This window comes from Moschus berezovskii, chromosome 17 (assembly GCF_049115385.1).
Source record: "Moschus berezovskii isolate FMDL1 chromosome 17, NW_MosBer_1.0, whole genome shotgun sequence".
NCBI classification, from domain to species: Eukaryota; Metazoa; Chordata; class Mammalia; order Artiodactyla; family Moschidae; genus Moschus; species Moschus berezovskii.
Genome location: NC_142476.1, coordinates 42,613,418 through 42,624,217, shown reverse-complemented (window position 1 = coordinate 42,624,217; position 10,800 = coordinate 42,613,418). Strand labels below are relative to the sequence as shown.

General features: G+C 63.2%; 1 protein-coding gene across 5 annotated transcripts in view; it reads left to right on the top strand.

Moving 5' to 3' along the window:
* Window positions 1-758: 758 nt before the first annotated feature.
* The window catches only part of MEGF6 (multiple EGF like domains 6), a 101,923-nt gene continuing 91,881 nt past the window's right edge, over window positions 759-10,800 (top strand). For 3 of the 5 annotated variants that reach the window (XM_055419402.2, XM_055419400.2, XM_055419399.2), the window contains exons 1-3: window positions 760-1,140; window positions 4,845-4,979; window positions 9,210-9,319. In XM_055419402.2, coding sequence (XP_055275377.2) covers window positions 1,025-1,140; window positions 4,845-4,979; window positions 9,210-9,319 — 361 coding nt within the window. In that variant the 5' untranslated portion in view covers window positions 760-1,024. Of the gene's footprint in view, window positions 1,141-4,844; window positions 4,980-9,209; window positions 9,320-10,800 lie in introns of all 5 variants that reach the window. The other 2 variants (XM_055419404.2, XM_055419401.2) reach the window with 2 other exon arrangements.

The following is a 10,800-nucleotide window of genomic DNA, read 5'->3' as shown; positions in this document are numbered from 1 at the left end:
GCCTCTGCAGGCCAGGAAGAGGGCCTCCCCAGGAACCCAGAGAGTCAGCATCTTGACTTTGGGCGTCCAGTGTCCAGAAGGAGATAAATCACCGTCTGGTAGTGTTGACCCAGACACCCTGAGGGGCCACTGGACTGGTCGGACTTCTCTTTGCTTTCCGTGATCCGGTGGTTTTCTTAGATGCACAGGTTTAGTGAAGGTCCCAGAGACAGCTCGCCCTGTCCAGTTTCAGGATCTGCAGTTTATTAGGGGTGACTTGGGGGTGCTAGCCGCTTCCGCTCTGACCTTAGTTTCCCCATTTGTGCAGCAGCGTGACAGCTGGACTGGCCCAACAGAGACGCACCTCCCCCAGGATAACGGGGCGGGGGGCTGGGGTCCGGAGTCCTGGAGGACTGCCTTTCCAGGGGGTGAGGGGCGAGATCTCTGCTGCTCCACTCCTTGGTCTCCCGAGTCGCACGGAATCTGGGACTTGCAGCCGGAGAGGAGTGGGAAGCGCGAGTGGACAGCGGGGTCTGGGGGCGACGACCTAGGCGGGTTGTGGGCGGGGCTGTGGGCCGAGGAAGGCGGGGCTGGGGCGGAGCGTCTGGGCGGGGACGGGCTGTGGGCCGGGGTCCGGGCTCGGGGGTGTGCCGGGGGCGGGGCGAGGCCGGGGTAGGAGGGATCCGGTCTGTCCGGGCGGTGGGCGGAGTCGGGGCTGGGGTCGGAGCAGGGGGCGTGGCGGAGGTGGGCCGCTTCTCCCTCGCGGGGCTCGGCGTGCACTCGGCTCCCCGCGCCGGGGAGGGTGTCTGGCTGGACGCGTTCAGGCGCATAGGACTCCGCGTTGCCCTCCGGCGCGGGCTCGAAACCGGGGCCCTGCCCACCTGCGGCGACCTCGCGCTCCGCTGGACCGGGCGCGGCACCTGTGGCTGAGCCCGCCGGGTCCCCCGGGCCGTGGCGCACGTGGAGGGGGCGGCTCCGGGCGCTCGCCTGGGCCGCCTGTGAGCGCGGGACCGTAGCGGGGACCCGGCGCGGCGCCGCGGGCACTATGCCTTTCCTTCCGGAGGCGGGGGCGGCGGGGCGCGCCGTGGCCCTGACCCTGGTGCTGCTGCTCCCCGCAGTGCCCACGGGCGCCGGCGCCCTGCTCCGCCTGCAACCGGGCATGTGAGTAGCCGGAGCGGGCGCGGGAGGCTGGAGGGACGTCCGGAGACCCCGAGTCTCGGGCGGCTTTTCCTCAGGGCCCCTAAGAACTATGGGCTCTTTGCCTTAACTGGAGAGGGGGAGGTTAAGAGACAAGAGTCGGGGGTTGGATCCGGGGGAGCTTCCGTGGTAGGGCCACCCGGCCTCTCCCCTTCCCTTTCCTCGTCTGCCTGAACTCTGACCGCGGGTTTGCACGTTGGGAGAAATCGGCGCCCCGCGAGGTGAGGGAGTCTGGGCAGGTCTGGCCGGGCAGCTTGGAGAAGGCTGAGAGGAAGCAGCCCGTGCCCACTTCCTTCCAGAGCCTGTCTCCTGGGGCTGGGGTCCTGTGCCCACATAGGGGGCCGCTTGGGCTTGGTTTCTGTGTTAAATACGCGGGCTTTGGGGCTGGGAGACAGGAGAAGGAATTCAGTTACAGAATGGGCAGGAAGAGAGGGTCAGGGAGCCAGCCGAGATGAATTTAATTTTGAAAGACGATTCCCCAGCGGGCGTTTAGCGGTCTCTTTTAAAGGGCAAATCGATCCTTGTGTTGGCCTCAGAGGAAAACTGGTGCGAAGTGAGCCGGTCTGGAAGAGGAGGGTGGGGGGAGGACCTGCCGGCGCCACCCGCTCTCCGCAGGGTATTGGGCCTGGGGCCCTCGGAGCTTGGAAAGGCTGCCGAGGGGCTGCAGGGGGACTACGAGGGGCCTAGGCGGGGACTTCCTGTGCGGGGCTCCTCCTGCCCTGAGGGCTAGGTGCACCTGGCTGTACAGACGGAAAGGACAGGCTTCCAGGCAGAGCTGGGGAGGGGGCAAATCTATGCCTCCAGTACCCCGGGGTCTTATTTTACTCCAAGAAAGAAGATTTATCTGTGGCTTTTTAAAGGAGAAGATCTGGGGCCTGAGCCCCAACTCTCCACGTGACTTCTCCCCCGACATCACTCTTTGCTGTGACCCCAGGGAGTTTAGTTTGTCCAGGGGAAGCGGTGGCCTCAGAAGGGATTAACACGGGGCCATTTGACCGCTCAGCCTGCCTGCTCTTCACGTGGTTGGCCCAGGCTCCCCAGAATCCCTGGGTGCTGGTCAGGGTAAATGCTGAACAGAGGACTCTGCTCTTAAGAGGGGCCTCTGCCCCAGTGGGTTGGTGAGGACCGCTGGTTGCCCTTCCCCAACCCCAGGGAGTGAGCCTATCCTTTGAGGTGTGCCCATTCAGCCAGGGCTCACCCAGGCCAGGGAGGGCTTTCTCCCAGAGGGCGGAGGACTGCAGGAGAGTTCAGACTTCCTCTGGCCCACTTTTCCCAAAACCTCCTCCCCATCCCTCACCTCCGCTCCACCCCTCACCTCCGCTCTTCAGACCCTTCAAGGCCCTGCCCACCAGTCCCCTTCCTGTGGGAGGCCTGTGCCCATGTTTCTTGTCTTGGGTTGCAGTCACTCCACTCTCAGATGCTCCCTGTCGTGTTGAGTTCCTTGCTGCCTGGGAGCAGACCTTCCCAGTCATGTCCGTAAGCACCTGCCACCTTCCCAGACCCTCGGTGGGGCCACAGTGGGCGTGCTGGCTGGCTGAATGATTGGGGGTGCTCTTTTGCTAGACTTCTGAGAAACCTTGTGAATGGGCCCATCCTGCAGCTCATTCTGCCCAGAAAGGAGGCAGGAGCTCCAAGTGGGTTTTTGGAGGCCCCAGAATTGGCTCCTTGCTGCCTGCACCCCAAAAGGGGGGCCTGGAGAGCAGTGAGGGCCCCAGAAGGTTCTGACCCCTTCATGGGCAGCTCCACCCTCCCTGGCTGGCTCAACAACCCCGTGGTGGGCCTGTGGGAAGGTGAGGCGGGAGGATGCTCTAAGGGGGGTTCCCACTGACTGGTGGCTCTAGGACCCTGGGGACCTGCGGGGGTGATGTGGCTGGTCCTTTGGCTTTTGCTGGCTGACGCTTATTTATTTACTTACATCTCTGAAGTGACCTCTTCTGCTGTGGAAAGATGCTGGCCTTTCTCCCCAGGGCCTGGGTTGACTGATGACAGTGTGCCGGCCTGGTCAAGACAGGGCTATGGGAGCAGAGTCTGGGCACAGGGAGCTCTGACCTCAGCCCGAGGCTGCAAAGCTCAGAGGAGGCATCTTCTCGCAGCCCGACTTACCCAGAGCTGGAGTCCTCTGGGCAGCTGTGCTAGGAAAATGTCCAGTACTCCAGAATCAGCTCATTAGACTGACCTCTCCCACCTGGAGAGGGACAGGCCCTCCAAGCTCAAGTCCCCGCTTATAAGCATTCCTGAACCCACTGGCCCTGAGCACTGCATGGCCCCCATTTGCTGAGGCTTCCTCCAGCCATTCGAAGGCCCCTGCTCACTGGTCAGGGAGCTTGAAAGCTGAACTGTACTTTCAGTGGCCTGTGAGCATCTCTCAGTCACTGGACCCTGCCTGTCTGCCTCTCCTGGGGGCAGAGGCCGTGCTGGGTGGAAGGAAAGGGCAGGGAAGGAGCACTCCCCTCACCAGCTGCCCTATGCCAGGCCAAGCTGTGTGTTTGGTGCTGGGAGTGAGCTTGACGTTGCGATCATTTATCCATTTGTCCGGTGGGAGGACCGGTGTCTGAGGGTGGTCTGCCTGGGTCACAGCGTCCTTAGGACCTCAAGGCTGGACCTGGGCTCTTCCAACCTCAGAGCGCCGAGCGTCCCCTCGTGCATACTGCACCCAAGCCAGGAGGCCACTAAAAAACGGAGCCTGTAAAAACAGACAGGACAGAAACACTTCTCAGCAACCCAGCCCCCTTCTAGACCCAGGGGTGTGTGCAGTCAGGCTTCCCCAGCTGCGTGTGGATGACTGGCTCCCCTGCCCTGTGCCCCGGTTTCGTCCTCACCTCTTCACCCTGGCGCCTTGTTCTTGGAGTCCAGGAACTGCCCTCCCCGGAGGGACAAGTCTCTCGCCTACCCTTACCTGCATCTCCAGGAGCCTTGCTCTGCCCCAGGGAGCAGATGGCCCATGCTGGGATGAGCACCGCCCCCTACAAAGCTCTGCTCACTTTGCAGTTGAGGAAGCACCTCCCTTCCCCGAGATGGGCAGTGGGTTCGTTTCAGAAGCAGAGGGGCCTGAGCATGGACTCCTGCCCACCCTGCTCCCCAACGTCAGGAGTCTTTTCTGTGCCTCCTCCCACCTGCTTCTTTGTTTCCCCCTCTGCCCTCCCTCCCCCACCTCCACTTCCTCCCTCTTTCCAAATGGAAAAGCCAGCTCCGCTTGTGCTTCTGAGGTGCCGGAAACTTCCCCAGGAGAAAGTCGTTCCAGGCTCACCCCTCCTCCCTTGAATGGTTTTCAGCCACAGTAGCCAGGCGGCCTGCCTGCCGGCCTAGGGGACCAGAGTCACGCAGGGGCCTCGGGGGGCAGGACAGGGGGCAGCAGACGGGAGAGTGACCAGAGCAGATGTGCCTGAAGGGCTGCCGTGCCACCTCGTCCTGGTCATCCCGCTGGTCAGCAGCAGCCCACGTGGCTGAGGTTTGACGGGGAGGCTCAGAGGTGGCCCTGTGCATCTTTTTTCTCCTGAATGAATGTCCGTGCTCTCAGGGCCAGGTCTGTGCAGGCCTGGGGTGGGCACCGGGCTGGGTGCCTTCACCCGGGGCCTGGCCTCAGGTCTGGACAGCTGGACCCACGAGAGTGAGCATTCAGGGGGGTTGGAGTTGGTGACAGGGGTGCTGACTGTCTGTCTCTGTCCCAGGCCCCACGTGTGTGCGGAGCAGGAGCTGACCCTGGTGGGCCGCCGCCAGCCCTGCGTGCGGGCCTTCAGCCGCACAGTGCCCGTGTGGAGGCCGGGTTGTGGGCGGCAGGCCTGGTGTGTCAGCCACGAGCGCAGGTACGTGCAGGGGTCCCAAGGCCCCATGTGGGGGTGGGGGCTCAGCTCACCCCTGCTGCAGCATGGAGTGCAGGGAGGGGGCAGGTGGCCGGAGCCAGGCTGTCCTGGTCTCAGGGCACAGGGTTCCCCCTCCAGTGCCCTACATCTGAGCTCAAGGCCCCTGACACTGCCGTTGGGGTGTGGCTACCATGGAGGCTATTCTCAGACTATACACCCTGCTCAGTGGCCACCTGGGGCCTGGTGGGTGGAGGCAGACCCCTTGGTGAGGTGGCTTGTGAGGAGGAGGAGGGGACCCTGCAGGGAGAGGTGCTGGCCATCCATGCAGGAGGGTGAAAGCGGGGCGCTCAGCCTGCCGAGGTCCCGCTGCTGCCTACCCCCGAGCCCGTGTGAAGCCCCTATTGCTCAAGATTTTATTTCAAAATCAAGTGGAGGGAGTGCCTTTGCCTATCTCTCCTCTTTGGTCAGGTTCTGGAATCTGCCTGATTGCAGAGCTGGGTGGGGCGGGGTGAGGAGGGCCTTCCGTCCCTCCCTCCTCTGAGGTGGTGTGCCATCCAGCTTCTCGGTTGGGTCTCCAGGACGTGAACCTCCTGGGTGTGCTCCAGGGAGCAGGGACCGTGAGCTTTGCTTTAAATGTTTGCCGTCCCATTGCACCTGTGCAGTTCTCACCGCGGTTCTCAGTGGTGTGTGGTTCATCTCCCTCCTGGGGCCTTCACAGTGTTTGGAGAGTGTGGGTTGTGGAAGTTGAGCTGGGAGGATGGGGCAGGTGGAGGCAAGAACAGCCCCTGTACCACCACGGTCCCGCCCCAGGGTCAGGAGGGCTGAGGCTGGGCCCTGCCGGCAAAGGGGAAGTTAGCCTGTTGTTTCCCCAGAGACGTGCATCTGTTAGTCTGGGTGTAGGTGTATTTGTGAAACAGGAATGAGGTCACATCAGCTGCATCCCCACCCTCCATAGCTTTCAGGGAAAGGGTGCTCCTTTGGAAGCAGCCGGAAGCCCTGTGGTTCCTGGGCTGGAGGGTGGGTGGGTGGCTGTGCTGGGGAGGCTCCTGTGACTGGCCATTTCTCCAGGCTGGCCTGGGCAGGGCGGGCGCAGCGTTTTCAAGGTGACTGGTGCTTCAGCTTCCTGGCAGGGCGCCTGGGCACTGCTGGGGAACGTCCGTCTGCTGGGGGCTGTGCTACCTAGCCGTGTGCAGCCCGTGTCGGGGGTCTGTGTTCTGGGTCCCAGTTTCCTGGGAAGGCTCAGGTGGGGCTCTGGATCCTTTCCTTGCACTGCCCAGCCCGGTGTCTGGGACCCCACCTCCCGAAACTCAGCAGGGCCACTTCCAGGTTCCGAGAGAGCAGTGTGGGCCCCTGGCTCTGTGGCGGCTGCTGTCCCGTCTGCCTGGCTCTGGGCTGGAGCCGGGGCGTGGGTTCCTCTGTTGGGCGTCTCACTCCAGGTGAGCACGGTCACCTTCCCACCCCAGTGCCCATGGTGGTCAGTGTCCTACAGAGTTTCCTGGGATCAGTGCTGATGGTGTGTGGGGGTCCCAGCCTCATTTCGACTCTGGAGGGCTCCCTGCCTTGTTAATGTGTCTTGTCCCCTCCCACAATGCTCATGGCCGAGGCCTTCATGCCAGCTGTGGAAGGTTCCCCAAATGCATCGTCCAGCTGGCCCTCCGTGGCTGTGGGGGCTGTGGCCAATGTTGAGGAGGCTCCTGCGATTTGCCCACTCCTGTTAGACCCCACAGAGGCTCCGGCTTTATCGTGTTGAGTTCCCAGCCCTCTCTCCCCCTCTGCTGGACCAGCGTCCAGCCCTCCTTGGTCCAGTCTTACGTGACCAGCCACAGGCCAGGCCACACATGTGACAGCTCCGTGGTGGCTGCCGTTTTCTCTTGCAGCCACAGTGACAGCAGTGTCTGATTCCTGGGCTGGTGGGCATGGCCCTGGAGGGGCTGGTGGGTGGCACGGGTCTGCATCCTGGCCCAGAGCAGGTGAGGCTGTGATGACAGCTGAGAGGCTGGACGAGGGGTCTTGCTAGTGTCCTCCTAGTGAGCATTTCCCCAACAGACCCAACACAGGCTGACCTGGGATGGGGGAGCTTGGGCTCTGCGCCCCCCAGGGGCACGAAGGAACAGGTGAGGAGGGAGAGGATGCTAGAGCATGAAGCTTACACATGAGCCCCCACCAGGCCCCTCCCCTCCTCCGCTGCTCTGGGGCCTGGGCTTCTCGGGGACCATACAAGGTGAGGAGTGGATATCAGCCTGGTAGCCATGTCCCCCATCCACCCTGGCCTTGTGAAAACTGGCTCCTGGCCGTGGCTGGGGCCCCTGTGACTGTCCCATGTGAGTTGTCCGACGTGAGCTGCAGCAGGGGCTGCAGTCTGACCCGCTGTCTCCAAGGGTCACTAGCTTTAGGGGCCATTGGGGAGGGTGGCCGACCAGCCCGGTCCCTGGGAGGAGCAGCACGTAGCCCAGGGAGCGGGTAAATATTTACGGCGGAAGGGTCCGTCTGCTTTGCCAGACATTGTCCGCCCCGTGGTAGGCCTCTCTCCAGGCAAGTGGTTTCATGTCCTGCCAAAGTGGCGTTTTGCAGACTCCCCTGAGATGTGTGCACACAGTCATGTGCACGTGCTCATGCTTCCGGGAAGCAGCCCTGGTTGGTTTGAGGGGTCCAGGTCCCCTCGGCAACCAGGAGCTTCCCACCGCTCCCGAGGGCCAGGAAGAGCAAGCCAGGCGGTGCGGGGGGTGTTGTTTCCCTGACCTGGAGCTGGCAGCCCAAGCTCCCACACCTTCTGATACCACAAGGGCCCTGGACCCAACCAGGCCAGGCCCTGGGCAGCAGTCCTGCAGACGGCAGCGGGGTGGGCTGCTGTGCCTGGAGGTCGCTCACGCAGGGTGGGCTTGGGGTTGTCCCTTTGCTCTCCTGCTACTCCACTCTGTCGTCTGGGCTGGGGGCTGAAGCGGGGAGTTGGGGTGGCTCTCTGGGCAGGTGGGTGGGGTGTGGCAGATCCTTGCTTGGGTTGTTAAAGCCCACTGTCTGGAGCAACAAACACAGAGACCTCCAGATGGGACTCAGGAGTTGGGGTGCGGCTGGAAGGAGGAGCGCTGCAGGTGGGGGGCAGTCTGATGGGCTGGGTAGGACCAGGGAACCCCCACCCTGCCCTCCGGCTTCTGCTTCAGGTTCACGGTTGCAGGGGAATCCCAGCCTGGGGGAGGTGGACCCTCTCAGACTACTCCCCCAAGCCTGCCTGCTGTGGGGGCTGGCGATACAGGGCAGAGGTTGGGCTGGACTGGCAAAGGGTGGCGCTGAGTGGCTGGGTTTCCGGGGACTGGAGGCGCAGGTGGCCGGGGGCAGCCTGTGGATCTGGGCTAGGGACAGGCGGGAGGCCCTTACCCCTTGGGTGAGGCTGGTCTCTCTTTGACGTGGGCACCACCTTCCTGTGGCCACTCCCTGTGCCAGGCCACAGGCTGGCTGGATCGGCTGCCTGCTTCCAGCTCTTGGAAGGAGGACTCTGCCCCTCTCTGCTCAGCCTTTGTGAGGCCATAGTAGTCCCACTGGAGCAAGAACCAGCCTTGGACCCAGGGAACCCTGGCCTCTAGAGCACCCTCCTCCAGGAAGCCCTCCCACCTGTCCCTTCTGACCTCAGTGCCATGTGCTCAGCACACTCGGGTCCTGCTGCTGCCCATAGATGCTTGACCCTCATTGGCCTGTCTCCCTGGCTTAGGCCTTAGTGGGGAAGGGGCCCCCGTTCCCGGGGACATCCCAGGACCAGCCCACCACCTGGCTCCTTGGTGCACTGGTGGGCTGGGAGCCTGGGGCACGGCTTGCCAGCACTGGGCACCTCGGCCCACTTGATCATCCCAGGGGCCAATCTTGCTCCTAGGCTGGGCACTGAGTCTGACCCTCAGACCCTTGCAGACTGGCCTCGTGATGAGAGCTATGTGCTGGATGCAATGCCTGTCCCGAGGTCGCTCAGAACTGGGATCACCATGGGGGTGAGAGGGAAGGGGTGGCGTGTTGCCCTGCTGCTGGTTCCAGGATGGTTGTGCCCCCCCATGCCCCTCATTTATATACACGGCCTTGGGAATGCAGACCTTCCGCCCACCTCTGTGCCCTGACCTGATTGGCTGTGAACTGGGGACAGTGGGGGAGTCAGTCTGGGAGATGAGGTGTGGTCGGAGCCAGAAACACTGGATGGAAATGCCTGCAGCCTGGTCCCTCGGCAGTAACACTCCCCTCTCCCTTCTCTTCTAGAACCGTCTACTACACGGGCTACAGGCAGGTGTACTCCACGGAGGCCCAGACGGTGTTCCGGTGCTGCCCGGGTTGGAGCCAGCAGCCAGGGAGCCAGGGCTGCCTCTCCCGTGAGTGCCCCCAACCCCCGCTCCCCCCATGGAGGCTACATCCTCAGTCAGTCTCCTGGGGGTTGGTCCTGCTGGTACACACGATGGAGCATCTTACGGCTGCAGGGGAGACTTCAGAGCCACTGGCCCAGCCACTCTTCTCCCCAGAGACTGCTCACACGAACTGATGGAAGGGGAGGACCAGCAATGCTTCTCTGGCCCGATGCTGCAGGAGCTGCAGAGGGAGAGAGTTGGGACTCGTGGAGGTGCAGAGCTGGAGGGCAGGGGGCCGTCTGCGTGGCACCAGGGAAGGGGCCAAGGGTGGCCCCAGGGCCATGTCTGGGTGTCAGTGGGCTCAGATGCCCCTGAACTTGGTTTGGGGGTGGTGTTATAGAGGGTGAACCCCTTGCTCACCTGCCCTGTGTGCCCACGGCCACGCCCTGCTCTCTGAGTCCTTCTGCTGCTCTGCCTGGGGCCTGGGTGAGGAACTCTGTCCTGTCCCCCCACCCCCTCGTGGGCACCCTGGGCCTCAGTCTCTTCTCTGCTGGATAGAATGTCAGTCCTGCCTCCCTCAGAAAGAAGGGTCCTGATGGATGTGGGGGGAGGACCAGCCCCTAGGTGTCTGCACAGGACCACAGGCAGCCTGGAATCCCAACACGGGACCACACTGAGGGCCCCAGAGGTGGGGCAGGAATCAGGTTCTGATCCTAGCAGGCGGCTATGAACCTCTGCTTTGTAAACAGAACGGATGGGGCTGGAGTCCAGCTGCCGTGGGTATTGGGAGAAGGTTCCTGGTCTGCAGGTGTGGGCACAGGCGAGCCCACCAGTGGCTGGCAGGGTGGGAGGAGGCAGCCGTCCTCCTGAGGGGTTGGCCCACAGGTTGGGCAGCCCCTGAAACGGCACCGGGGCGTCCAGACAGGGTGAGGTTGGGCTGCACCGTGGAGGGTGGCAGGTTCGTGGCTCCCCGCAGCGTGGGGGTTAACCTCGGGTGGGCCGCTCTGTGACTGGGGTGGAAACCGGACTTCCCGGGTCATGTCCCTGCCTGGCCTCCGGCCCCTGGGGGGTCCATAAACAGGGGCCACAGATGCGCTCTGTGGACTCCAGCAGGAAAGGGGGAAAGTAGAGGATGTGGTGATGTTTGTCCAGGAGAGGAAATGAGTAATTCTCTCCAGGAAGGGGTGGGGGGAGAGGACCAGACGTGCCTTGGGGGGATGACGCGGGGGCAGGTGGTGCCGACCAGTGGCCCCTGGAGTGTGGGGAGCATCCAGCTCTGACGGCCCTCCTCTCCAAGGCTGTCTGATCACAATGGTGACCTGTGCGGAGGAGAAAGTGGGGTCTAGGTCTGTGTCCCCTGGGTTTATGGGAAGGGACATGGTGCATCACGCGTGGCCAGCCTGGGTAAAGACTTGTGGGCAGGGGAAGGGGCAGGTGAAGGTTTGCGCAGCAGTGTCCCACATTGTCATCCACTGTGCAGCCCGGTCACCCTCAGCATCACCTGTGTC